This window comes from Cyanidioschyzon merolae, chromosome 20 (assembly GCF_000091205.1).
Source record: "Cyanidioschyzon merolae strain 10D DNA, chromosome 20, complete genome".
Lineage (NCBI taxonomy): Eukaryota > Rhodophyta > Bangiophyceae > Cyanidiales > Cyanidiaceae > Cyanidioschyzon > Cyanidioschyzon merolae.
In genome coordinates, this window is record NC_010146.1 from 367885 (window position 1) to 394962 (window position 27078).

General features: G+C 54.8%; 5 protein-coding genes and 2 non-coding genes across 7 annotated transcripts, besides 6 other annotated features; 3 read left to right on the plus strand and 4 right to left on the minus strand.

Annotated features, from left to right (window-relative positions):
* Positions 1–1118: part of a sequence feature (possible transcribed region) that runs on past the window's edge.
* A 663-nt stretch (positions 1119–1781) lies between these two features.
* CYME_CMT137C (hypothetical protein, conserved) lies at positions 1782–2510 on the plus strand (the record flags this gene model as incomplete). Its single annotated transcript, XM_005539122.1, has 1 exon — positions 1782–2510. One exon carries the CDS (start codon positions 1782–1784, stop codon positions 2508–2510), a length of 729 nt encoding a protein of 242 aa, XP_005539179.1.
* Positions 2511–6619: 4109 nt separating this feature from the next.
* Positions 6620–8029, minus strand: CYME_CMT138C (hypothetical protein; the record flags this gene model as incomplete). Its single annotated transcript, XM_005539123.1, has 1 exon — positions 6620–8029. The coding sequence occupies one exon, from the start codon at positions 8027–8029 to the stop codon at positions 6620–6622; it is 1410 nt and encodes a 469-aa protein (XP_005539180.1).
* Positions 8030–8490: 461 nt separating this feature from the next.
* Positions 8491–10135: a sequence feature (possible transcribed region).
* Positions 10136–10874: 739 nt separating this feature from the next.
* Positions 10875–13937, plus strand: CYME_CMT140C (hypothetical protein; the record flags this gene model as incomplete). The annotated part of the gene is made up of 1 exon (XM_005539124.1): positions 10875–13937. The coding sequence occupies one exon, from the start codon at positions 10875–10877 to the stop codon at positions 13935–13937; it is 3063 nt and encodes a 1020-aa protein (XP_005539181.1).
* Positions 12221–13644: a sequence feature (possible transcribed region).
* Positions 13938–15093: 1156 nt separating the features above from the next.
* On the minus strand, positions 15094–16736 carry CYME_CMT142T. The gene has a single exon (XR_002461698.1). It is a non-coding gene; the product is annotated as a hypothetical transcript (transcript).
* Positions 16737–17056: 320 nt separating this feature from the next.
* On the plus strand, positions 17057–19690 carry CYME_CMT143C (similar to inorganic polyposphate/ATP-NAD kinase; the record flags this gene model as incomplete). Its single annotated transcript, XM_005539125.1, has 1 exon — positions 17057–19690. The coding sequence occupies one exon, from the start codon at positions 17057–17059 to the stop codon at positions 19688–19690; it is 2634 nt and encodes an 877-aa protein (XP_005539182.1).
* Positions 19691–20550: 860 nt separating this feature from the next.
* CYME_CMT144T lies at positions 20551–21613 on the minus strand. The gene has a single exon (XR_002461699.1). It is a non-coding gene; the product is annotated as a hypothetical transcript (transcript).
* A 175-nt stretch (positions 21614–21788) lies between these two features.
* Positions 21789–24539: a sequence feature (repetitive element).
* Positions 23326–24539: a sequence feature (repetitive element).
* Positions 24540–24614: 75 nt separating this feature from the next.
* Positions 24615–26345, minus strand: CYME_CMT147C (similar to protein N-methyltransferase; the record flags this gene model as incomplete). Its single annotated transcript, XM_005539126.1, has 1 exon — positions 24615–26345. One exon carries the CDS (start codon positions 26343–26345, stop codon positions 24615–24617), a length of 1731 nt encoding a protein of 576 aa, XP_005539183.1.
* Positions 26346–26739: 394 nt separating this feature from the next.
* Positions 26740–27078: part of a sequence feature (repetitive element) that runs on past the window's edge.

Here is a 27078-nt window from a genome sequence, read left to right on the forward strand (position 1 = left end):
AAATAAGTAGTGTCCGTGGGGCACTAAGACCATCGACCCAAGGATATCCTGATACCGTCGAAGCCTGTCCTTCTGGGCGACGTACCGGGACCGTTTGGCAGTGGCGTTTGTGCGCGAGCTCAGAGCCTGAGGCGCACGTGCGCTGGCGTTGCTCACAACCACCGCTGCACGTCCAACGCTGTGGCGGTGCCGAGAGCCGGCCTCCACCCAATACCCCTCTGACCGAAGTAGACTTGCTATGCTGGCAGCCGTGTCACTCTTGTCACGGCACGCTTCAAGTGCTCTGCCCGCACTGCGATGGGGAGGGCTCGCTACCCATCGAGACTCAGTTCGTGGAGTGGGTAGAGAACCCAAAAGAACTCGAGTGCAGTGCATGTCGTGGGTCCGGGTTCCTGGACTGTCAAGAATGTTTGCAACAAGGTTTCATACCGCGCTGGAACGACGCCGAACGAGCGCAGGCAGGTCGGTTGCTCGAGGAGCGCTAGGTGTATGCGCTGCTTTGCAAGCATGTCACGTGAGGCACCTGTAAACTGTTCCCGTGAATACCACTGGCAGTACGGTTCGAGTACTGACGCGAAAGGGGGTCCACGAGGCGGAGAAACCGCCGTATCGGTCTACCTATGGATGCTCATTTACATCGGGGATGTCTCTACTGTAGCGGGCTTTCCGGTCCGTAAACGGATATGTTCTGCGGTGCTCCATGTAATGCTGCTACTGGTTTGCGTCGCCCTCGATCATGAATTGCGGCTGATGAATGTACTTGTCCGCTCGCGTTCTGGACAGCAACTCGGCGACCAAACGATCGTGACATCGCCAAGGCGACGGTCGGGAACTCGTGACCCGAGCGCTGCTTTCTCCATCACTCAGACGGCTCGCGTTATGCAGTTCGATAGGCAGAAGCCCTGCTTTTTTCAGAGGATGAAGTACCACGTGCGATACGGCGAGCTTCTGCCTGCTGGTTTGCAGAATGGCGACGTGCTGGCTGTTCACCTGCTTGTTTGCGAGTCGCAATGCGGCGTGATGCCGGCGCCATGTGTCGAACCTGCACCACACAAGCACACCTCACTGCCACAGGTGACAAGGTCCGCGAACTTTTGGTATTAGCTCGTAAACAAGGCCTCTATGCACGACGTCGAGTATTTTTCGTCGTCCTTCCAGCAGCACAAATTGCTGCATCCACGTGTAGCCCTGGAACAGAAACATCAAAAACTTGAAGCATGCGTGATTCGATCATGTACCACGAAAGGTAATGACAAGAATGCAATCGTGTAGATTTGAACTGCATCATGGCATCGAATATGTGAAGGTGCTATGTTACAGGGATTCGCGATTAATTCTGCTTCAGGTAACGTTACGATTCCCAGCAGCAAACAAGCCGACGAGCAAACCAAATACGCTACCAAGAATCCTAAGAAAAGCAATGGTTCCACAATTCGTTTTCGCTTGACCTCGAATGCCGAGCATACATATCTGAATAAAGTTCGGAAATAAAAATAACCAGGAACAGCGTGAGCACCTCCCTGTTCCAATGTAGTTTCCAACGACATTACCCCGGGCACGAGCTTCGATGCTGGATCCGCCGCCCCCTTTCGATCCGCGCCGTCTCCAGATGCGCGTCCCGTGATGCATGCATCGGTAATCCGCCGCTGCTGCTTGCCGCCGCCGCTGGGATCGACGCAGATCAACATCCGCGCCTGCGGGCGTGCATGTCGCACTGCGAAAATGTACTTGTCGGTTACCGAATTGCGCACGACGCATCTCTGGATTCCAGATAGCGAGGAATGTGGACGGCTGCTTTTGTCACGTTGACGGGATCATCTGTATATAGGCGTTCAGCGCTCTCACCTCTGGTCAGCGGACGAGCGACAGCATCACCGAGCTTTCATTCGAGGTGGGCGCGCTTCGGTGTCAAAAGTAGGCAGCGAGGTCGGCAATGCGCACGCGCGACGCTCCAGTGTCTCCTAGAACCGCTAGGATTCTTGAATGTAGCAGCTGAGGAGGCAGTGCAGAATCCGCTGGTTATCCAACGCATCGCGGACTACTTCAAAACGTTGTCCATACCGGAACCAGTTGTGGAATATGGGCACCCTGTCATGATGACCATCATGGTGGCGGCTATGGGCCTCGGAGGCGCTTACCTTGGTTGGGCAGGTCGCTTGAATCCTGACAAGCGGGCAGGAGTGAAACAGAAGCAGACACATGCCACAGTCATGGGAGCATTCACCCTGCTCGCGTTTTTAGGGGCCTCCGGCGGTATGCTCTCTGTCGCAATGCAGGGCTTCCCGGTTGGTCAATCTGCACACGCGCTGAGTGCGGTGCTTGTGCTGGTCTTACTTTCTTTCAACGGCATCTACGCTGGGACTGGGTTCGGTGCCGGCAGCAAACGCGGGCGAGAAGCGACGGAAGCAGCTGCACAGGGCCGTCGTGTGCACGCGTACCTTGGTGTTGCGATCGTGGCCGCTCTGCTCCTGCACGCCTTCCTCGGTCTGCAGATGATTATTGGAAGTTAGATGGCATGCGACGAACTCATGTTGCAGGCACCGCTGCCTTGAGCTAGGAGTGGCACCCGTTGTGGCCGACATATCCCTCGTACACGGTATGAAACCGGCACTAGGTGAGGCTTGAACGTGATCCTCCCGAATCATGCCTTACACGCCAGCTGATTGTCTTTGCAGTATGGACATCGTTCCAAGGCGCAGGCTCGCTCGCTGATGCATATCTTGGAGAAGGATGCCTCCCTTGCTGTTCATGGTTCGTTGAAAATCCCTGATTTAACTGCTAGTGCATGTGGCTGCTTCATTCGCTTTATCCGTGTATGTACCCGAGAACTGGCCCGTGCTCGCATCGCGTACTCCGAGCTGGAAGCTTGCAAACGCCTGCACAGTTCGCGGGGAATGCATAATGGACTGTAAACTCGAATCGAAAGGACGCTGGGTTGTTTGTTCGATATCACTCCATCCGTTTGGAACTAAAATGGAACACGTCGACAAAGCCAACACGGGCGCACACACGAAAGCTGGGGTCTCGTCCCAGTGACGTCGACAATAGCCTGTGTACGGGCTTTTTGCGACTAATTGCTTTTCCTGACTATAATCTCCGGTTTCGAAAACGAGCGTTCTTCTGTGTACTCCAGCTCAGCTGTTGACAGTCAAACATCGTTCATGGTAGCGTATATAGCCCGATGTTGCTATTTCCGTGAGTTATCGACGCATATCATGTACAGGCGCAAGCTGCGACCTCTGTTTCGCCTGAAATTTTCATCTTCTTTGTATGCAGCCTCGGTGGGCGCTTCGCAGCGTTGATGCTTGGCTGTATTCAGGAGTTTCCATGTGACCATAATGTATCCTACTCCGATGGCGGCTCAGTGGCGCACGAACGCTTGCTTTATCACTCCATCCATGCCGTTGACGGATACAGAGGACTCTCCCCGGTGCTTTCTGCGGCTTCTGTTCCTGGCGCTGGGCCAAACGATCAGCGGCTTCCGCTGGGCGATCGTCTCGGTGAGTAGGCTGTTCGTTGCACACCTGCAAGCGCACGATGTTGCATTCGATACCGCACCATCCGCCTGTTTGCAAGCTGTTCGATTTCTGAGCGCGCTATCGAAAAAAGTGCCGCGGAGCTTCACAGGTATCGAAATACTTTGGTAATTCGTGGGTACGGAGTCCGCAGCTGCGGCCCGCTTGCGACGATGCGACCAATGCTGCTGGGATTCCCTTCTGTATCGCTCGCTCGTACGTCATTCTATTCACACTTTCGTTCTCTTCCGCTGACCTGAAGATAAAAGTCGCGCTTTGAGACGCAAAGCGAGTCTGCACTGCTCAACAGAGGGCGCTCTTCCTCGACATGTCATCGCGCGAGATGCATCGCGGTTCGGCATCATTATGTACTAGTCATCATCCGGATATGACTTGCGTCCATTCGAGCCCGAAAGCATCGACATCAGCTTGGGTGTACAGTGCCAACGCTCGCTTTCGTTGCGGCATCTCTATCAACGTCGCGACGACCGTGAGCGTTTCCGTCGCCGCTCGCAAGTCGTTCGCCTCCGTCGACGCCCACGGGATCTGTGTCACCAGTCGCCACTCTGGGAGGCGAGTATGATGATTCCACACAAGCGTCCATGAAGCGCTTCATACAGCGCTCGGCGTGGATCCGCGGATTGTTTTCCTTTTCGAGGCCTGCTCTGATACTTTCTGGTACCTGCGCTGTACGTGTTCTTATCGCCAATGCGCCGCTGCGACGCGTCGAGATGTTCTGGGAAGCTTGTGTCCAAAAACGTGATTTTGCGGTACCAAGACCGCATTGCGTCCTCTGTTCCGAATACCGGTTGTGCTGACGCTTGAAAGTCAGCTCGAAAGCTTTCAAAAGAAAAACTGACAGCTGGGCGCCCTGCCTCCTGAGCTCCTACGAACAAGCGCCTTCTGGGGTACGTCACAGCGAGGGAGCGTAAACAAGGCGTTGTCGAGAAACGCGCTACGCGATCCCCAGTGGTGCCCTGTGTCTCCGTTTTCGGAAGTCTCTCCCGCATGATGCCCGCTAGTAGAGAGGATTCGGCAATGGTTTCAGACTGCGGTGCCTGCTCCGACGTCTTTTCCTCGCTGTCGCGCCGCGTCTGCTCCGTGGAAGGAGCCCGCTCTCCTCTGACAGACGCTTTTTCTCATTTTCACTTCTACTTGGCGGCGCGGCATGGGTGTCATTGCTATACATCACAGCCGTTTTGATCATCGTTACTCAGAAGCATCCCTCGGACAGTGAGTCCGAGACGTGCCTGTTCTATCTGTGCCTGTATCCATCTGCAACGCCTCATGCACACGCTCGTCACCACCTGCTGCTGCAAGCACGCCCGTGGTCCCAGGCGCGCCTTTCCGCTGCACCTTCTCGCCCGCTCGCACGAACCGAGAAGCAATATAGTAGCCCAGGGATGCCGAAGGTAGAGCGAGGCGTGCCGAAGAACGGTTTGTTCATGGACGGCGCCAGGGATATGCACGACTCGTCTACCGATCCCGGAGCGTAGCATGGGCGCAGGACAACACAGAAGCCATCTCCGACTGGACCGAACACAGGAAAACACGCTGACCCAAAGAGCAGCCTGATGAAAATCCCAGCTGGGGACTCCCTGATCGCTCCTGCATCATGGCAGGCGACCTTCTCCAAGTGCAGGACAGGAGCATGCTGGATGGAAGAGCCAGAAAGCGCTGCGGCGAAGGCTGAGCCGGTGAGCAATCCTGCCCGTTTGGCGATGTAGACGCGACCACATCAAGGCATCGCCGCAAGCACTGATGTTGCTGTCATGCACGATTATCTCTTCTTTATGATTAGCGGTTTGTACCTCTTTGAGTACCCATATGCGGGTCTACCATTTGTCTCGAGTGACATCCCATCGACTACAGCGCATGCCCTTGCCTCCTGTGGTAACCGCCCGCGTTTCAATACCAACTCGATTGTGTGTGTTGCTGAACGTGCGACGATCTTGAATAGAGGCACTGTTTTTCCTTCTTCAATTCGTGTCTCTAGATCACCGTCCCTATCAAAGGTACGATATCCTCACGTTCTGTAACTACTTTAGTCATGTTTCATCGACAGCGTATAGAGTGGCGTGGATTCGCATGGTGGCAGTCGTTTAGATAGCATTGGACAGGGTCTGTTCTCGGTGCACAAAGTTTCGGATACGGGCTACACGACTGGTGGTTCATCCACCAGCTGGACGTAGAATGGCTTACTTGTACAGCTACGGCGGTTGTTTCACAAGCTCGTATACGGAACTTCGCGTTTTTCCGCGACCTTTCTCCAATCCACAAATAACATTCCCTATGATGAATTCCTGCGAGAGAAACAAAACAAAAGCGTGCTGGTACAGGTGTTCCGGAATTCACCGCGCTTCCCATACGGTATGCTTTGGCCGGGAATCCTGCGGAACGCAAAACGCAACACATGCCACTGGACCAGAGAAAGGCGCCTATCCAATACGTGCCTCGAGACGTCTTGGGTGCGCGACAGCGTACAGGTTCAGATCGACTTGTCCGCCAACATGATGAGCACGGTACACTGGTCTTCGTGCCTGAGCGATCTGAACTTGGCTAAGATACGGGTGTGGTTGCGAGTCGTCCGAAGCTTCTGGTACTGTAGACGAGCCAGCGTAGCGAAGACCGCCCCACGTACCGTACGCTCGATTGGAACCGCCAGCTGCTCGCTCCAAACGCTGGATAGATGAATGGATTCTTTCGAGTCCGGTGAATCTCGAATGCGCTTTCCAAAACATACGCACCCATATTCCGAGCGATCCAAGTGGCGAAATACATTCGTATCAGTGGGAGCGGGGCGGCGGGCTGCGCATGTGCTTGCAATAGTTGATCCAACACTGATTCGATATTCGATTCGCCATCGACAAAGATCATGCGGTTCTGAAAGCCCGCACGCTTCGAGTCCGGGAGCATGCGAGGTGGTACGCGCGAGCCACACATCATCTGCTACTACCAGCCACATCAAGATAGAAAACAACGAACGCTCTGCGATCGGCAGAGCGCCGACAGCCTATTACCGCAGGCGCATCCGCAGTTGTGCAAGCATTACCGTGCGGTTTGCTTGTACCGAGGCGAAGCCGATTTTCGATACAAGTCCTCCGTCAGGAGCGCAGGACCTGTCGATAAAGGTCCGCCTGGCGTTCTGCGTTCTCGAGAATTCGTTGGAACCTTGAATCGAGCTCCGCAATCAGCTGCTTCGCGGCGCTTACCTCCATCGCAAAACGTGACACTGTATCACGAAGCAGGTTGCTGAACGAGACCGCCTCGGCCTCAGCCGCCATGGAAAATTCCTCAAACCGTGACTGAAGCTCGAAGTGCTGTGCCTCTATGCGTTCCCGAAAGAGCATGCGCTCTTGATCCAGTTCTCGTTGGAGATCATGACGTTCTGCTTCACACTGCAGATGAAATCGCGCCCATTCATCGTGAAGACGGCTCTCGAGTTCTGCCTGTTCTGCAAGAAGCGAAGCTTTCCGGGCTTGCAGCGATCTTTCTATCGAACGCTCGTACATCTCGACGGAAGTCTCCCGATGTCGCAAACTGCGCTCTCGTGCCTCCACAAGCTCAACAGGAACCATTCCCTGCATGAGACGCTCCATCCGAACACGCTGCTCTTCGAGGGTGCGCTGCATGTCGCGCAGGCGTGCCTCCCATGCCTCAAGTTCCTTCTCTCGCTGCAAGACGCTTTCCTTTCGCGCTTCGAGATCTTCCACGCGGGACTCGCGCTCGCGTAGTGCTCCTTCCCGAGCACGGAGACGCTTGTCAAGTTCAGCGTACTCGGCCTCAATCGCTTTTCGTTGCTGTTCTTCAAGTTGCTGTAGAACGACAGCGGGAACCAGATCAGCAAGCTGAGGTAGCGCTTGTGCCAGTCTCGGGAGATTCTCGCGCCAGGTCTCAATAAGCGACTTTTGCGAGCGCGCCAGCATTCTGAGCAAGTCGTGGATCTCCCGAGCATCGCGTTGTGCTCGGAGCAAGGTTACCTGCAAACGTTCGCACGAAGCTGTCGTTGCTGCAGGGACACTGCTCGCTGCGGCATTGTCCGAATGCACCTTGAAAACTGCGGCGCTGACACAGGAATCTACCACACTTTGCGCCACACTCTGTAGCTGCAATCGCTGGATTTGGTCTGTGAGCGTCTGCTGTTTGAGCTCAAACTCCACTAGGCGTCCATTCTGCTCCGCTACAACCTGCCTCAAACGCAGGGCCTCCGCTCGCGAAGACTCCAATTCTTTTTGAGACTCTTCCAGATGCTTCTGTAGTCGGCTGAGCCATTCGTCTCGTTCTTCCAGCTCAAGTCGCAAATTGTCCACTTCAAGCTCTGCAAGCGCAACGCTTGCGAGGGTGCTGGTACTCGTGGTCTCCCCCAGGTTGGTCTTATTAGAGGAACGCGAAGCGTGCCGCCTTCCGATGCGCCAAGGACCACTGGGCATCTGTTCGTTTGTCGGTGTAGACACCTGTGGAGCCGTCTCCACCGCACTCAAGTTCGGAAGCGTGCCTGATATCCCTGCGTCCATCAAGGGTGGGCCTCCAACCCGGGGCGCTCGTTGACAGCTTCCACAAGGCGAACACGAATCGAGCGCCCCTGCGCTGCAAAGAGCGCCCAGGCTTTCCCGATAGCGACCCAAGGCACTCCCGAGTCCAACGTTTTGCGTGGTGCTTGCCAGGAGCCAGACTCGCGTCTGAGACGCAGCAACCGTTGCGCTGGGATCAGTGCGCGCCTACGAGCCTCGGCTATCGATAAAAACACGCCAACTCCGGAGCGTCCTGCAGGCTCGAGGGTACTCCACAACTCTTGAAGCTCTAACTTGCGTAAACTTTCTAACGTGTACTGAAGTACACACGAAACTTATCCACCTGACAAAGCCAAGCTGCTAGTACGCTTGCGTACGACGCAATTCCGATGTGGACACAGGTGCTACGGCACGTCGCTACCACTCGTTTCGTTCTCGAGATCCCGGCACACAAACTGCGCTTGAGGCCGCAGTATTGGCTACCAAACGCCACCGCTGCAACTGCGGCTACGCAATCAGCGCTGTTAATACTGTCTCTCTCTCTCTGGGTGTGTTTATACGGTATCGTCAAAGTCGCCTTTCACAGGTGTTCTTCTCTCAGGCTGGAAGCGAAGCGTTTGACTGTCATGCTGCGACAGCGTTCGGAGGAAACTTGGGCACTTGCTTGAGGTCCTTCGAAAAGCCGAATATATTGGTGCTCGCGAAACCGTTGAAGTGAGCGTCCGGAGGAAACTTGGGCACTTGCTTGAGGTCCCTTGCAAAGCCGGATATATTGGTGCTCGCGAAACCGTTGAAGTGAGCGTCCGGAGGAAACTTGGGCACTTGCTTGAGGTCCTTCGCAAAGCCGAATATATTGGTGCTTGTGAAATCGTTGATGTGAGCGTCCGGAGGAAACTTGGGCACTTGCTTGAGGTCCCTTGCAAAGTCGGATATATTGGTGCTCGCGAAATCGTCGATGTGAGCGCCCGGAGGAAACTTGGGCACTTGCTTGAGGTCCCTGGCAAAGTCAGATATATTGGTGCTCGCGAAATCGTTGATGTGAGCGTCCGGAGGAAACTTGGGCACTTGCTTGAGGTCCCTGGCAAACCCGGATATATTGGTGCTTGTGAAATCGTTGATATGATCCAGGGTTTCGAGACTGCGCCATCGTCATCGGCATTCAAGCGAGGATTTATAGTGTCATATACTGGAGCTTCAACTTCAGAAAGCCCCAAAGTATACTTTTGTTCGCAAGGGCAAAGCCGTTTTCCTTGACATACCCACACCTTTTGATATGCGTGTCGTTCTCTGCATCGCGTATTCGCCAAGTCATATGTCTAGCGCCTGCAACTCCCATCCATGCATATCCAGGCTACTTTGAAAGTGAATCTTGGACATTTCCGTGCCGTTGGACACTGCTGCAGGACGTTGGTTTGTTTCGGAGGTACAGTTTGTGGCGCTTGCCTTGGACGGATTCTTCGGAATGTGAACGATGAATTGATGGATTCGGTAGATGCGCTTGTACGTACCGTTCGTGGTCGCTGGGCTCTTCAGACGGGCATCAGGGACCGAAGCCTGTTGACGTTTTGGCGCTCCGGCAGGGAGCAAAACGCCTCGGAATGAGTTCCAGTGCCACGTGGCTCACTGGAAACATGGATCCTGTCAGACGACGTCATCTTTACCGTAGATTCATGGATGGGCATTACCCTGGAGAAGCATCCAGCAAGCCTCATTGCTGGACAATTGATACCGGATCACCGATGAGCGACATGCGCTCACGAGTACCGTTGACGCAGCGCAAACGAACGATCTCGTCATTGCGGAATTCTGCAATGATGCCAGCGATAAAGGCCTGGGGGCTCTGTCACCACGATACATTCATCGGAAGCGCATGCCGTCCAGTGTTTTCCATGCTTCTATCTTCTGATCAGGGAAAAGACTCTTTTTGCGCCAGCGTTTGCAACTTGCGCGGCTAAACGTTGGCAACGAACTGATCAAGGGCGTCTGGCTTAGGCCCAGCAACCCTTCACGGTTTCTAGAGCACCTGAAGGCTCGGCACACGCTCATGAGCGTACCGAGCGATATATACATTCAAGAGCATCATCCGATAGAATCCTCGATCAACGTAAAAGATGCTCACTGCGCGAACCGAATTTCCTGTTGCATGGACATGCGTCGTACCTGTGGGCGAGGTTACCACTTGCCAGCGATTGTCCCGCATTCAAGGCGGCACTTGACCGTGCTGCCACGTCCCAGGCAGCGCTCACAGCAGACTCGACACCCAGACGTTCGCATGAACTGACGAATACCTCGAGAGGAAACGAGGGGTGACGGTGCTGGTGGCGCCGACGGCGATGGCAGCTGCGGCATCTAGAGGCTGGTGAGACTTCAAGCTACGTCGCGACACGTCGGACGCGTTTCCACATACCAATAAACGTCGTGCTATCCGGGCTCGCTGGCTCGCGTCAATGATCCTAAACCCCTCAAACAGGGAACGCTGCACTGCTTTTGCCAACGACACACGCTTCCATTCATGTGACACAATCGACAAGTCGCTCTCGTGTCCGAGGTCCTGGTAGACAACACCTCACGGGATGCCCTACTGCTTTTCTTCCGATAACATAACCTTTACAATGACTACGAATCCCGGTTTGACACATGGATATGCCCTGCTGATCCGCAGCGCTCTCGAGATGGAGCGCAGCGGAACGCGTCGCGATGCCGTCGATTCGAACGCGATGCCGCTGGTGACCGTACAAGCCTTGGGTGTATCGCTGAGCTGCATTCCTGGTGGTGAGCGCGTCCTCCAGCAAGCTTGGGACCTGGTTTGCGAATAGCGTCCGAGTGACGCTGCTTCTCTCGCTTCAAGATGGCTTTCTGGGAGCAATGCAAGCGGTTGCTAATTTTCATACTTAAACTTCTTATTTCGGAAAAGTCGAAAAACGCACTTCGCGTCGCACTGGTGTGTGCAGCGGTGTCTATTACGATCTTCTTCGCAGTACTCAGGTCACGCCTGGAGTGTTATACGAACAACCTAGCTTATGTAGCGCTTGTGATTATCGCACAGCACCCGCATATAGGATCCGTTTTGCGCGCCGGTGCAATCCTTAGCCTTGCGAGTCTCATTGCGACGGTGTTCGGTCTTGTTGGTCTGGCGATGGCAGACAAAAGTGCAGCGGCGCTCTACTTTATAACCCTGGTGTTTGCGGGAATTGCAACCATTCTTCGAACGGACACCAATCCGATCTCTCCTGGTATGGGCATCTCGATTAACTTTCTGTTCGGGGCAATTTTCATTTTCTACGTGAAGACGCCTCCATCCGAGGCCTGGGATCGAACGTACCCCACATTACTATCAGGTCTCTTTGCTTCTGCTGCATCACTGATTGGCGCGATCCTCATTTTTCCAAAGTCTGCTCGCCGGAGTCTTCGGACGGGACTGGCGGCTAGTCTACGAGAAACCGGGGACGTCTTGCGGGATCTACGAGAAACGCTTCAAAAGCCGCCGAAGGATCGCCAGTTCTCTATCTCGATCGAGTCGGAAATGGGTGGACAGAGCTTTGCTCCGGCGGCGCTTGCCAAAGTGCAAAATCTGCGAGCAGCTCTAGCGCAGCATCGAGTGATGCTTTCGTATATGCCTTTCGAGCCGAACCTGCTGCCTCCGTGGCAGTGTGAGCCTGATAAAGCCTGGAGCCGCCTGATAGACGCCGTAGAGGACTTTGTATTTCAGGTGGATGCGATTGTCTGTGTGTTCGCCAATGAACAGGCGTTTATATCGGAAGCTCTCAACGAGCTCTTTAGCGATTCGATTCAAGTCATGGTCGATTTCCTCGAAGCAGCGACAGAGAGCGCTCACAAGCTTGCAGATTCTATACAGGCCTATCCGCGAGCCCTGGATACCGATGTTGTGCTGACACGTCCAATGCGCCGACAGCTGAACCGGGTCATTGCTAGAGCGCGCCATCAGCGCTGGCAGGCGCTTCGTTACGAAGACCGGGATCGAGATGTGAATCCCGCCTCGGCTTATGAATTTGCCTCCTTGATTTTTGTTGCATACAACATCCGTGCACTGCAGCGTCTTGTTGAGAATCTGAAGCAACGCGTATCGGAACTTTTAACGGAACGTCGGCGACTGCGCTTCGCACCGATTGCCAACCTATTTCGATGGGTGCCGATGATCCTAATGGCGCCTGTACAGTCGTGGATGAAAACGCATATCCTTTTGCGGAACCCGACAAATGCGAAATTTCTCATCAAATATCTTCTATGTGTAGCTATCATAACATTCCCGACGCTTTTTGTATCCCAGTTCTCGCACCGGGTGTACGCTTTCTTGCAGCACGATAACGCCATTTCTGCGTACATTATTGTGACGATCTTGTTTATGCGCGGCGTGGAGATGACGATATTCCGCGTGTTTCTCTACTTTACCGTGACCTTCGCTTCCTGCGCTTTGGCGTACGCTTTGACGGTTATGGCACCAACTGATCAGTACGTCATTGACATGTGGATTGGTGTCTGGACCTGGGGTGCGCTGCTCGTGGCGTCCATTGACCCGGCGTATATTGTGACGACATTCCCTTTCCTGCTGGCCCAGTACTTTATAATCGGATGCCAGTATGGACTCGGTTTTACATTTGTGTACGCGGCTTCTCGTGCTGTTTCGGTCTCTTGTGGCTGCTTCGTCGTTGCGGCAGTGAGCATTCTACTTTGGCCCTATCGAAGCGAAGAAGAAGTGCGCGCACTTCTGAGCCAGATTTTGACGTCCATTACCGAGCTATTCATCAAGACCAATGAAATATTTTTCAGAATGAACAAGGAGGGCGGCAGTGCAATCTGGGAGGAGACCGGTGGTGCCGAAATTGAGTCGAAAATCCGTCAGACTGAGACGCTTATCACAGTCGTGAATCTGCGTATGATGCTCGATATCACACCGAACTACCGCAAGTCGTCGCTGCCGCAGGGCCTAGGCTGGGTGGCGCTGCTCATGCGACGTTTCTATTTGCTTCGCCAGGTTGTTCGCGCTTCTCCGCAGATTCGCGGCTGTTACAGCACAACCGCCTACGAGATGTTCCTGAAGCACCTGGAGCCAGAACTGGAAGTAATGCTCAATGAGTGGAAGCAGACCGCTGAGTTTGCAGCGGAGCGGCTCCGATGCCGGCGAATTAACCGTCCGCCGCCCGACAAGCTTCTAGAGGCACTGCACCGTCTGCGGAGCGCCCGCGCTGGTGTCATCACAAAGTACGCTGCGGTCCGTTGCGATATGCTTCGACGCTGGCGTGAAAGCTTGATCGCGTTCCATCTGCATTCTGTAGATACCCGTCGAAGCGACGAATCTTCAACGGAACCGAAACACGACGGATCACTGACAGCAATATCCAGTGACTCGAGTTCGAGTCCGACGAACGAGCAATGCACTGAAAGAAATCCAATCGTGATTTCTCCGTCCAAGGACGCTGACACCCCGAATGTCATGGAGCCGGGCATGGACGTGGTTGCAGAACGCATGGACACAGTGGATCTGGGACCTCCGGACCTCCACCCAGATGACTCGGTCCGCTTTCTCGCTTGGCTGTATGCGACGCGGCTCATGTATACGGCATTCGACTGCGTAAGCGAAGCCATTGGTAATCTGCGTTATGGCCCGCGTCGACGAACTCGTTGGCAGCGCCTGTGGCTACGACTCGCTGGTAAGAGCGGCCGTGATCATCGTCCAAAATCGTCGTCGACGTCGAAGGCATCGAAATCATCGGACGAAAAAGCGCATTCAGCTTCTGATAATGTGCAACCAACGGAAAACGAATCCAATGCGAGGCCGGACCCCGACGACGAAGAAGCCTCAGCTGTGGAGGTACGAACCAGCAACCAGGTAGCGAATACTGCGCCTTCCATCTCTGGTAGTCGTAAGGACGCCGGTCACTATGCTTGCTGACGGATTACCTAGGATCGAGTTATCGACGCTAGATAGCTCCATGAAAATCAACTCTCACATATGGTGTTTGCCCAGTGAACCCACTCCCGATGCGGTAGATATTCGATATTCACGTCTCGCTGGGTTGCTGAAGCATACCATACCGCTTCCTTGCGTCACGCGAGAATAAATGCCCGCTCTCCCGGCCTCTGATAGTTTTCATTGCAAGTCGCCAGCGTTTCGGACCAGCGCCTTCAGTGAGTGCTAAACGATTCCATTAAAAATTTGCTTGGAACCCGGAGCCTCTCGACGTTTCACCAGCACGAGTCATCTCCCTATATTGATCCAGGGGTTCAGGTCTGAGCTAAGAAAGGGTCTGCGCGCATGGCTGCTCGTGAAGTTGCATCGTAGCGAGCCGCTCATCGTAGATCGCGTCTCCATCTGACGTTCGCGCAGCTTCTCCGTACAACATATCGTGCGTCTGTCTCTGTTTCAAAGTTATCGTCGCCGCCTATTTCAGTGTGCACTCGTGGTCATGAAGCTTGTACGCTATCCTATAGTAATCGATGGGCACTGTATACAATCGATTCCAGCATTCGTTGAACGCTGTCGATCAGGGTGCAGGATTCCAGCCTATACGATCCAGAGCTCGCCCAGCGCCATAGGTTATCACCACACGAAGCGACCTGTAGGTCATGACCTTTGCCTCCGAATCGAACAAGTTGACGAATGAACGCTTCTTGCCTCCATACGACGGAACTCACTGGTGACCGAGGCGGAGTCTCACGCAATCCTGCCGCAATTCGTCCGCATGAACCACTGTTCGTGCTTATGTACGCTCTTAGAAGGAGGCCTGCAAAGCGTCCTTCGATGTTCGAATCGGTGCTCAGCGCGCCGCGACGGGGCTCGCCGTCGACATTCCACTTGTTGGCGGGCGCCCTGGAGTCCTCCAAGCTCAGCTCCCCATAATGCCGATCCCTGGAAAATTTGAGCCCATTCATCTGCCTCCCGTTCGGGTTTTCCGCACCTGACCCCAAAGTATAGGGGAACAGCTACGGCTATGTTGATCGTAGACTAGGGATGCGCACGCACCGCGACATAGTTCTCTTCACCTAGCTTAAACAGTTGGTAACGAGTCTCTGTCTGTTCGACGATAGCCTGGTTTTCACGAAATGCACACTGGTGGATTTACCGTCGGTCTCGATTGTCTCTGAATATATCATCCGATTTCCTCATTGCAAACAAGAAACGTTGATCGCGCTCCGCCAATGCTCTTGGCATTGTCGTTCGAATGCTTCACATCTGGACGCAGAGATCGGCCAAAGTTTTCCTGAAACGGCCATGCAGCGCAACCCGCCAGTGTCTATGGTGATGGAATGAGTCGTGATATGAAGTATTGGGACTACATCGGATCGACGCCAGATGAGGTCAGGACACGCGCACATGGGAAGCGAGTCTGCACTGCTCGACAGAGGGCGCTCTTCCTCGACATGTCATCGCGCGAGATGCATCGCGCTTCGCCATCATGTACTAGTCATCATCCGGATATGACTTGCGTCCATTCGAGCCCGAAAGCATCGCCATCAGCTTGGGTGTACAGTGCCAACGCTCGCTTTCGTTCCGGCATCTCTATCAACGTCGCGACGACCGTGAGCGTTTCCGTCGCCGCTCGCAAGTCGTTCGCCTCCGTCGACGCCCACGGGATCTGTGTCACCAGTCGCCACTCTGGGAGGCGAGTATGATGATTCCACACAAGCGTCCATGAAGCGCTTCATACAGCGCTCGGCATGGATCCGCGGATTGTTTTCCTTTTCGAGGCCTGCTCTGATACTTTCTGGTACCTGCGCTGTACGTGTTCTTATCGCCAATGCGCCGCTGCGACGCGTCGAGATGTTCTGGGAAGCTTGTGTCCAAAAAACGTGATTTTGCGGTACCAAGACCGCATTGCGTCCTCTGTCCCGAATACCGGTTGTGCTGACGCTTGAAAGTCAGCTCGAAAGCTTTCAAAAGAAAAACCGACAGCTGGGCGCCCTGCCTCCTGAACTCCTACGAACAAGCGCCTTCTGGGGTACGTCACAGCGAGGGAGCGTACGCAAGGCGTTGTCGAGAAACACGCTACGCGATCCCCAGTGGTGCCCTGTGTCTCCGTTTTCGGAAGTCTCTCCCGCATGATGCCCGCTAGTAGAGAGGATTTGGCAATGGTTTCAGACTGCGGTGCCTGCTTCGACGTCTTTTCCTCGCTGTCGCGCCGCGTCTGCTCCGTGGAAGGAGCCCGCTCTCCTCTGACAGACGCTTTTTCTCATTTTCACTTCTACTTGGCGGCGCGGCATGCGTGTCATTGCTATACATCACAGCCGTTTTGATCATCGTTACTCAGAAGCATCCCTCGGACAGTGAGTCCGAGACGTGCCTGTTCTATCTGTGCCTGTATCCATCTGCAACGCCTCATGCACACGCTCGTCACCACCTGCTGCTGCAAGCACGCCCGTGGTCCCAGGCGCGCCTTTCCGCTGCACCCTCTCGCCCGCTCGCACGAACCGAGAAGCAATATAGTAGCCCAGGGATGCCGAAGGTAGAGCGAGGCGTGCCGAAGAACGGTTTGTTCGTGGACGGCGCCAGGGATACGCACGACTCGTCTACCGATCCCGGAGCGTAGCATGGGCGCAGGACAACACAGAAGCCATCTCCAACTGGACCGAACACAGGAAAACACGCTGACCCAAAGAGCAGCCTGATGAAAATCCCAGCTGGGGACTCCCTGATCGCTCCTGCGTCATGGCAGGTGACCTTCTCCAAGTGCAGGACAGGAGCATGCTGGATGGAAGAGCCAGAAAGCGCTGCGGCTCCCAAGTCTATACATTTCTTATACAAGTGGACAACACGCGTTGCGGTCACCAGCATCGTCCATGAACTCGATTTGGAATCAGCGCATCATTTTGGTACAATTAGGAATCTAATGGACAACACGCTTGGGGCCGCCACCACCTCCCATGCCTCTGCTGCGAAGGCACACGCTCTCGCCGGCATGCGCTTCTGTGGACACCACCAAGCGAGGTGTTATGACGTAGACACTGGAGTATGCAATATATCACGACGCCGCGGTAGGCTTAAGGACATCATAATCACGATTTTGAAAACAGATGGAAGAATCAGTGGGAACGTACGCGACGCTTCATAGTCGACAACCTGCGTTCGTTGGAGAGCTCGTGAACGCCCGGCAAGTCAGTGCGCACTCGTGGAGACAACGAGCGTCCATTTATTCCAACCGACAGTACGTGTTTGGCCTGCCACACTTTCAGAACTTTGCTTCTAAACGAAAGCGAAGTCGTTATTCAGTGTACAGGACGCAATGTGAACCGTGGCGGCAGCCGGGTCCCGCTGAGGCACGCTGGGCCGCGCTTGCTGGAGCTTGCTCCACCCTGCGCGCTGTGCAGCGCCAGGCTGACTTGCGTGAACCTCCATGCACCGCAACTGAGCCTAACCAAAGAGCGAACGCTTCGACCACCAACGGAGAGTGGCGTCCGCGGCTCGTTGTTGTCGGACCTCCGGGTTCCGGCAAAACGACACTAACCGAGCAGTTGCGTCAAGTGTACGGTCTTGTACGGGTCGGATGCGGCGACCTGCTACGTGCCCACGTTTTATACGGGACGGATATTGGTTTGGCTTCCAAGGCGTATATGGAATCTAACGAACTGGTTCCAGATGGAATCGTGATACCTCTCGTTCTCGAAAGACTTCGACAACGAGATTGTGAGGAACACGGATGGGTCCTAGACGGATTCCCTCGGACTGAAGCGCAGGCGCTGGCCTTGTTTGACTTTCTGGATATCGTAGGTGACAGCGCTGATGCAGAAAACTCCAGTCCTTCGATATCCATGGGCGCAAGGCCCGCAGGAACCATCATTCTGCTCGAAGCCAGCGATGAGTGTCTCGTGGAACGTATCCGCCATCGCCGCATTGACCCCGTTACCCATACTGTCTACAATATGAAGTTCAATCCACCAGAAGAAGAGGATATCATGGAAAGGCTCCTCCGTGTCCCATCGGATGAACCGGAAGCGTTTCGCCTACGCCTGACGCAGTACCGGGAAGCGCTGCCGGCGCTCCTGGCATGCATTTCCCAGCTGACACGGGCTCGGCGTGGCGATCAAGCGAACAATGTTGGCCTGATTCGTCTGAATGTATCCGAGCCAGGTGTTCAAGATCGTTTCCAAGAACTTGAGGAGCAACTGAAGCGAATCTGGGGAGCCAAAAGGCGATCCAACCAGTACGCGGAACACATATCCGGTTCGGTCTGGGTGCCGCATGCCTCGACGGCACTTGCACGAGCGCGAGCGGCAGGATTGCTGAATACGCCCTCCACGCGTACCTTTTCGGACTGGCGTGAGGACCCGGTCGAGACCTCACTCAATGGAGGCGCTGGTCAACGCGATCAACTAGGATCGGGCTTGAGTACAGCCCACGCGGACGACGATGCCGTGGAACCGATGCTTGATGGCGCGTCGATGTCATCTGGCCAAGTGTCGGCAGCGGAGCAAGGTGCCGCGAGCAGTCCAGTTCGTCGATCCAACGACAACGATGCTCCAGAGTTGACGCTGCGCTCAGATCCCGAGCGAGTAAAAGCGTCACCTCAACCAGTCGATGCCGAAACAGCGAATCGCTCGACGGCGAGCAAGTACGAAAAGGCGTCCATCACTTTGATTCGTTGCGACGGTGTTCAGTGCGTTCGCGAAGTTGTTCATCTTGGTGATATCGCTTTTCATGGGAGCGCGACCGAACAAGTAATGCTTCGTTGGAACGAACGACCTCGAACGGTCCTCTTGCTCGTCAAAAAGGGAGCTAATCTTTGTGAAATAGCGAAGCAAGCGGTGGACTACTTGCAAAACAGCGAACGGCTTCGAGTGCTCGTCGAGCCCTGGGTCCAGACGGAGCTGTTCGCGCTCGGAACCTATACCGATTCGTTCCATCACAGCCAGGACTTGCACCGCTGCGTCGATCTGGTAGTTTGTCTCGGTGGTGATGGCCTCATTCTGTACACATCTACCCTATTTCGAACGGCGGTGCCTCCAGTTGCTCCGTTTAACCTTGGATCTCTCGGCTTTCTGACACCATTCGAATGGAAAGACTTTCAGGGACACATACGTACCATGCTTTCCAGTGATCTTATGCTTTCGCTGCGAATGCGCCTCTTGGCCACGGTGGTGCGCGTCTCGGGCCAAGCCGAGCAACAGTTTCATGTTCTGAATGAAGTTGTCGTAGACCGGGGAGCTTCGCCTTTTCTCTGCCAGCTGGAGTGTTACTGGGATGATGCACCGCTCGCCAGCGTCCAAGCCGATGGGATTATCGTTGCGTCGCCGACCGGATCCACAGCCTACTCCCTCGCCGCCGGTGGTGCTATGGTGCACCCGAGTGTGCCAGCTATCTGTGTGACGCCGGTTTGCCCGCACTCGCTGGGTCTGAGGCCGGTTGTGCTCCCAGACTCGGCTCGTATTCGAGTCCAGGTGAGCCCCGAGGCACGCTCCCATGCCTGGGCGAGTTTCGACGGGAAGCACCGGCTGCAGCTGCGGCGCGGGGATTCGCTGCTTGTCGAAATGAGCAAGTACCCAATGCCGACTGTGAACGCTACTGATCATGCTGCCGACTGGTTTGGTTCTCTGAATCGTGGGTTCGGTTTTAACGTGCGCGGAGCGAAACCGAAACCTCGTGTGATGGGGCGCTCCTCCACAGCGGAGCAAGCGAGTGTTGATCGCTTTGCGGACGGCACCGAATCATGAGCAGTGCCGATTCTGAGACCTGGAATGCGCAGACGGGACTCATTCACGCGAGCCCAGCTGAGGTCTGTGTGCTTGCCTCGCACACTATCCACGCAAATGTCCAGAAGAGTGGCATTCAGACGAGTTGTGGAGTCCGCGCTTCACCTTGCACCCAGTTCATGGAGGCATCAGGCAGTGTAGATGGGGCGCAGATACCGCCAAGGCTCGGCGCGCCCGGGCGCTAAACACTCTACAGACCCCGTATGTCCAGCGTTCAGCAGAGCAATTGCGACCTCGGCGGTGAGTTCGACTCCGCCTAGGTACCAGAAGCGCGTCGAGTCAGCGGCTAGAGGTCGCGTTGAACGTGCTTCCGTGGTCGTCGTCGTCGTCGACATCTACTGTTGCTGCTGGTGGACCCGGCGCTTTGTTGCGACGACGCATTGCCGGCCGGTATCGTCGGAGCTTGCGGTGCAGATGCCGCTCCGCAGAGGCCGCGTCTGCAGGCCAGCGTCTGTCGATAAGCGCAGGTGCAGTCGCGTCCAGGCACTGGAGTCGTGCTGCCAGTCGCGTCGTAGTCGCACGGGGTCTGTTTCGTGGGGAGTGTTCGTGGCCGTTGCGCGGCTGCGGATGCAACCACAGGGTCCAGTTTGGTAACGCGCACCGCATCCGCACAATGCAACTGTCCAAACAGACACCACAGATACGTATCTCTCGCGTGGGAGCACTGCGACGCGCGTCTGCAGCCGCAGGCAGGCTATCGACTATGCAAGTCGTGCGGTTACGAGCGCGTAGGTCAAGCACATCGCCTCGGTCGCATGTTCTGGATGGGGGGCTCGTTACTGCCACTGGAGCAGTCCGGATCAGCGCGTATCTCCATTCACTTGACTTTCCATGTTTAGAGTTGCGTCGGGTTACTGGTTTCAGGCAAGAGATGCCGACTTTCATAAACACGAACACATATCACATGACCATTCTCGAGCGCAACAATCCGCTCACAACCTCTTGAGCGCGGAAAGAGCGTGCCACAGCATTCCCAAAAGAAGCTCTCAAACCGGAACCAACCTGTCCAGTAGAGTAACGAGATTAGACTCCAGGTGTACGGAAAGAGAAGCAAGGTAAAGATCAGGAACGCGTAGTCGTAGCGAGCTGGATGGATGTCGTTGAAGACCTTCACGACGCGGGGAACTGCGCCGCTCCACGCTGCCGGTGCCGGGGCTGTCGTAATCGTTGCCGTAGAGGCCCCGACCGACGCATCGACTGCGTCCGTGGTCGGCGTGCCGTCGGCTGCAGGGCCCACAGGCACTTGCGTCAGGCGATGCTCGCGAACCGTTTGCCAGTAACCGTAGCGATGCCGCTTCTGCCAGTCCGCAACGTACGGCGGCAGAAGCGCACCCTCGGCACCCGCGAGCGTCGAGCGCTGACTCGCAGCGTCGGGTCCCAGGCACGGACCCGCTGGCCAAGCTGATGCACCCTCCCCGGGACCCAGTTCTTCACCGCAAACGAAGCAGCGCGAGTAGTACTGCGACAGCGGTAGAAACACGAACGATTCTGGCTCCAAAGAGTCCGCGTCCGCGGCCGGCGTCAGAGGCGAGGCCACCAGACGCGGCTGGTGCAGCGCCGCGGCACTGTTCCCCGCGAATCCTCAGCCGTCTAGTGGCTCAAGCGGCTGGGCTCCAGCCGAAAGACGCTGGACGCCCCGTCCAGACCTGCTGGTTTGACGCTGACCTCCTGTGCGTTGCGTCGACGCACCCCCTCCGACGAACACATGCACGCGCTCGTTTGCATCAGAAGCTTTGGACGTTGCCCGATCACCTGGTCCAGCTACTTTCCCCTGATCACCGTTTATCATGTGCGTTCGTCTCGGTTGGTGGCAAGTTCTAGTCTCTCTGCCGGTTCACAGCGGTCTCTGGCGTTCCAGACTCGCCCAGGATACCGCCTATGAATGCAGCGCGGACGTCCGGCAGCGCTCCCGGCGGTGGTATCCGTTGACGCAGCGTCGAGGGATGATGAGGCGGCGACGATCGACGCCACAAACCCGCAGAGGATCGCATGCTCCGTTGGCCTCGGGAGTCCTAGTAGCGGCATATTGCTCGAGCTGGAAGCTTCATATCGCAAACATTGCTATAGGCGCCACTGCTGTCGCTTTCGGCAGGCTCGGCACACGACAGGACGTAGGAAACGACCAGAATATCCGAGACGAATTATAGGTAATGGAACATGGAAGTAGGGGGTTGATGGATACTTTACAGTGCACTGAAAAAAAAGCATAAAGAAAGAAGGAAGAAACGCGCATAATCGGAGAACGCTGGCGTAAGTAAACGCTCTGTCAATGAAAAAAATCGCAAACATAGCATGGTATGGTCTTTCAACTGGATTTTGGTTCATAACAGCTGAGTGGAATCGAATGCTTGTTAACAGTGCATTGCTGGAAGTCCTAATCACGGTGCAGTGTATACTCTGGATCCTAGTCGAATTGTTTGTAAAATGGATTCTTTATTGAATAGTGCACGGAGGACGGCATTCTACATTCAGGTCAGTCTTACGTCTACCCTCAGATGGTTGACGAGCACTAAAAGAGAAAAGTACATGCGCTCCGCGTCAAAAACCGACAGTCTCAAAGAGTTCTTGCGTTCAATGATAGAAAATGATTCGTTGATCATCGAACTGAAAGCAATAAGCGGCGAGTACAGCCACCGCCGGTATCTATCTTTCTAAACAGCTTGCTCCTTTAGCCCTGAATACACTGGGATACAGTGGGAAAAAGGTCCTAGTTCACGCACGGCCATCTTGCACGGAAATCCCAACGATTACAACGTTCCTGGAACTCAGCGACCGGTTTGAAACACAAGGACATCGGTTTGTTTTTTAAGACGGCGAGGCCTCATTCGGATGAAACGGTCGGAGCTTATATGCGTACTCGCCGAGCATGCATCCCGTTTTATATACAATCGAACTCGAGGGGAATGAGGACATCATCTTCCGTTCAAGCCGCAGTGGACTCATTTGGCGGCTACAGTTTCGCTTATAGAGAAAGCGTATTCAACAGCACCAACCACCTTGTCGAATCATGGAAGACTTGTTCGCTGACGCCTGGCGACGCTCTCCTAGTGATCAACTTGGTAGTTCACAATCCCCGCTGCGTCCCCGCTTTCGTGGATACTATTGAGGTAGAGCTGCTTTTCATTCCAGCGTACTCTTCGAGCTTAAATCGTATCGAAAGGAGTGTTTTCGCTCGTGACACGTAATGATCACCTCAGAAGGCGAATCGCTGAAGCGCTTAGCACACATTGATACCGGGAGACATGTCGCCTTTCCCCTGCAAGTCCTTCTCCATCCGGAAGGTTCTCGCCTTAATGCATAAAGAAGTGAGTTCATTTGAATGAAAAATTCATGGGAACGGTATAGCCATGCAAGTCAAGGATCACGGGAGGCCGCTGTCGCCGGGTACCTCGAAAAACGGAAAAATCCTAGGCTCGCCGACTATCGATCGAAAAAGGGTATCTGACGACGACGACAACGACGACAACGACGACAACGACAACGACCAAGAAGAAGAATAGAGGCGATAGACGAGAATAGACGTTCGCCCGACGTGACAATGCCGAGACTGAAACGACACAGAGGGCACGAGTTCCACCTATGCTCCCAGTGGTGCATTCCACCGGCGGCAATAAACACATAGAGCTCGTGGACCGGGACTTCAACGCTGCCATCAATATCAGACGACTTGTGGCGCTGAAGACGAGACCCGCGGAGCTGACACGATCTAACTTTGCGGGGCAGCCTCTCAGGCTCGAAATGTGCTTGGATATACTGAAACTGATTGCAGGCGGCGAGGCGAAAAGGCTGGACGTCGTCTGCGACTAGGTTAACAAACTTACCCTCTATAGTTGTGAAATGTTTATCATTTTGCAGATTATAGTTAGGCGTATGTTCGCTGAACGCCATTCTACAGACAAACGACGCCAGCAGTGTACAGTAGTGGCGAGAAGCCCGCCCTAGACGAAACGTCTCCAACTGACGTGCAGACGCCTCCCCGTCATTTTGGACCGGCCACCCAATACTGCCTCCAACTTTTTCTCATGTAGTTCGAGTTTGAGAAGTTGTCCAACAAAGTTCTCTCGTGTGAGTTCCGGAGGTCTCATCTCCAGCACCGCACATCTACTTATATTGATAGCGGCGTTAAAGTCTCGGTTCACGAACTCCACCCGTTTCTTGCCACTGATCGGACTAATTAATGCGAGTAGTCCACGAACGTTCGCCCTCCTTTCCATTTGCTCCTCCGTCAGCGGTCCGTACTTTGCTATTTCCTCAGGGCTCCTCTGGCGCTTCTCCATCTCGACCCTTTGAAGTGTGCACCCCAGTTCATGGTGTGTATACGATGTTCGGAACTCATCTATCGGGGTTGTAACGAACCGCCATGCGCACTCCTTGTACGTTCTTGTCGTTGGAGCTGGCATAGTCCCTTTTTGGGTCTTCCATCGCCCTGCTCCGCACGCTACTATCAGCCTCTGACTTTGATTCTCTTTGAGGGCACTCAACTGATTGAAAAAGTCCGCGAACGCCCGCTCCCTCTACCCGTATGGATTCATACGCAGACGAGCCAACCGAGGCTTCGTATACTCCTCCCAGAGCGCATCCCAATGCGCAACGCGAACATCCATGAATTTTCGAAAAGCTTCAAAGTCCGCTCCTCGGCTCGTGACCTCGCTCAAAGCTGCCAGGTGATCCTTCATTCCTGAATTCCAATTCTCGATTTTCTTCCTCGCATTCATTATACCGGATTCTCGATCGTATTTGGCTCTCGAGAACCTCAAAAGACGCATGTCTTTCCGACGCAAATTACCGTCAGTGCCATCTTCCGAACGCTCCGGGCCTGCACCTTAGAGATATTCGGCGCCAGTTTGCCTCAGCTGGGCATGCTCTGCTGCGTTTTGTGACGGATTCACCGCTCCGCCGATACACCACTGTTCGTCGCATGCCCAGAGTGCTGAGGATGGGCATGCCCGAGCTGCTGCAGCGCACGCTCCAGAATACGCTTCTTTCCTATGCGAAAGCGCCGCGCCAGCTCCAATCGCTGGTTGCTCGGCTGCCATTGCTCATCCTCAGTGAGCGTCGTCGGCTTGCGCGCGAGCTCTTCGCGAATCAGTGCTATCAGACCAGTCGCCGAGAGGTGTTGGACCGACTCTGGATTGCGCACGCGGCCTGTCGCATCGAAAACGATCGTCGTCTCTGAGGCATCGTCCCAGAGCTTGTACGTGTCGTGCGGGTTATCCTCTTCCACGAATCCGTACAAAGCCAAAAGTTCATCGTTGGTCAAAGTGCCGTACGATATGAAGACCTGATCGCCTGCATGCGTGTCTCGATTGCTTATGCTGAGCGAAAAAGCATCATAAAAGTACTCATAAGCGACCTTCGATTGGACGCGAGAAGAATGATTGAAGAGATCAATGAAAGGTGCAATGACATACTTCTTCAACGGTGCACCCTGCATGGACTGATAAATGCGCGGGTACAGCGCGTCAAATACGAGCTGCGACAAGACCACCACCAGAAAGACGTTCAGTGCTGCGAACGCGTCCATGAGATGAAAGTTCCAGCTCGCTAGGGAAAGTGCCCCAGCGAAACACGCCTGACGCCAGCGTTCACCGAATGGCGTCGTCTCGGAGGGTCCGCTGAATGCGCGCGTGACAACGACGTTCAACGCCCACTGAAAGTCCTGTTCGCTGAATAAACCTCCTCGCACTTTCAAATCGATTCCGCCTCGTTCGAATGTCTGCCGCACGAACCGACCATAGAGATCCTTCCATTTTCGTTCCTGCTCGCTGATAGCCCGCAAAAGACAATCATACTGGAGCTCCCGACGTTCTGCATCTGTCCAGTACAGAGGCCGCTCGTCAAATGTTGTCGGCAAGAGACGGAACCAGGGCGAAAGTGTGCAGTTAGACGCCGATACTTTGGCAGGGCCTCGACGCTGGTTTGGCCGGATCTCCCAGCGCTTTAATTTGCGACGCAAGACAAGAGTCTCTAGCTTTCGAGCAGACTCAGGATCTGCTTTGTACCGCTCGAAAAGCAACAGAAGCGCGAGACGAGCGTACCAAGGCGCCTGCTTCCAGAACATGGGCGCGCAGACCTCTTCTGGCAGAGGACAACCTCGTCCGCTATCATCGGAGCGGGTCTGCAACGCCAGAAACCCCGGCACTCGAGCGAGAATCGAACCTGCAGGCAAGGCGGTTTCAGCTCTGAGGCCGCGTAGGTGCTCGCGGCCAAAGTGCGCAATGCTGAGTTCAGCGGTTTCAATGCCGGCGCCTTTTGCCCACTCCATAAAGCCGACCTCTATGCTATGATCATTCAGCGTTGTCATATCTAGCTGTGGCGAATGCCTCGTGGCTTCCCTGGTCCATGTATTCTGCTGGGGTTCCTCGCCCGCTGTACTCCTTTGGTGCTCGCGCGTGTTGCAGTGTTCGCCGCTTTTTTCTTCGCCCAGCTCTCCCTCTCGAGATAGCGTCGCACGCACGCTGGACCGGAAACGAGTCATCAACCGATTACACGGAGAGAGGGCCGGTCCGCTGCACACGGACAACGCCACCGGGCACCGTTGCTGCCACACGGTCGACGGCAGCAGCCACGCAACGGTCATCTGGTCTGGTTCAGCTCTACCAGAAAACAAAAGCATAGTCCCAGTGAGTGACAACTGATCCGACGCAGCCTCACTCGAAGACGCAATCACACGCGCACCTCGCAAAAAGCAGAACCGTTCAGTGGACGACAATTTCGGAACGTCGCAGGTCACTGCGAAGCTATGATGCGCTGTGCCGCTGCGCTCCAGAGTTGCAAACACTCGCCCGTTCTTTCGGGGCGCAGCGTAGCCCGGTGCTCCAGTGTGCTTCCAGAGGTCCTTCTTGTACGTCTGAAACGTTTCTACGAAACCACTGAACAGCTTTCTATCGTCCAACACGAAACTCAGGAGCTTCAGTCCTTGAGCGAACGAGCATGAGCTTCGTGCTCGCGAGCAGTTCGAGATAGGACGTTTTGGATCAAACGAGGATCCGTCGCTGAGTTCGCGCACCCCTGGAAGCAAACGCCTTTCGAAAGTCGAACAACAGCGGTGTACAGTAGTGGCGGCAAACGCGCCCTAGACAAGAAGTCTCCAACCGAGATGCAGACGCCTCCCAGGTTTTTTTCGACCGGCCACCCACTACTGCTTCCAATCTTGTCTCATATAGCTCGACTTTGAGAGGTTGTCCAACAAAGTCCTCTCTTGTCCACTCTGGAGGTCTCGTCTCCAGCACCGCATATTTCCTTATATTGATTGCGGCGTTATAGTCACGATTCACAAACTCCATACGTTTCGTGCCATTGATTGTAATTAATAATGCGAGTAGCCCTCGCACTTTCTTCCTTCTTTG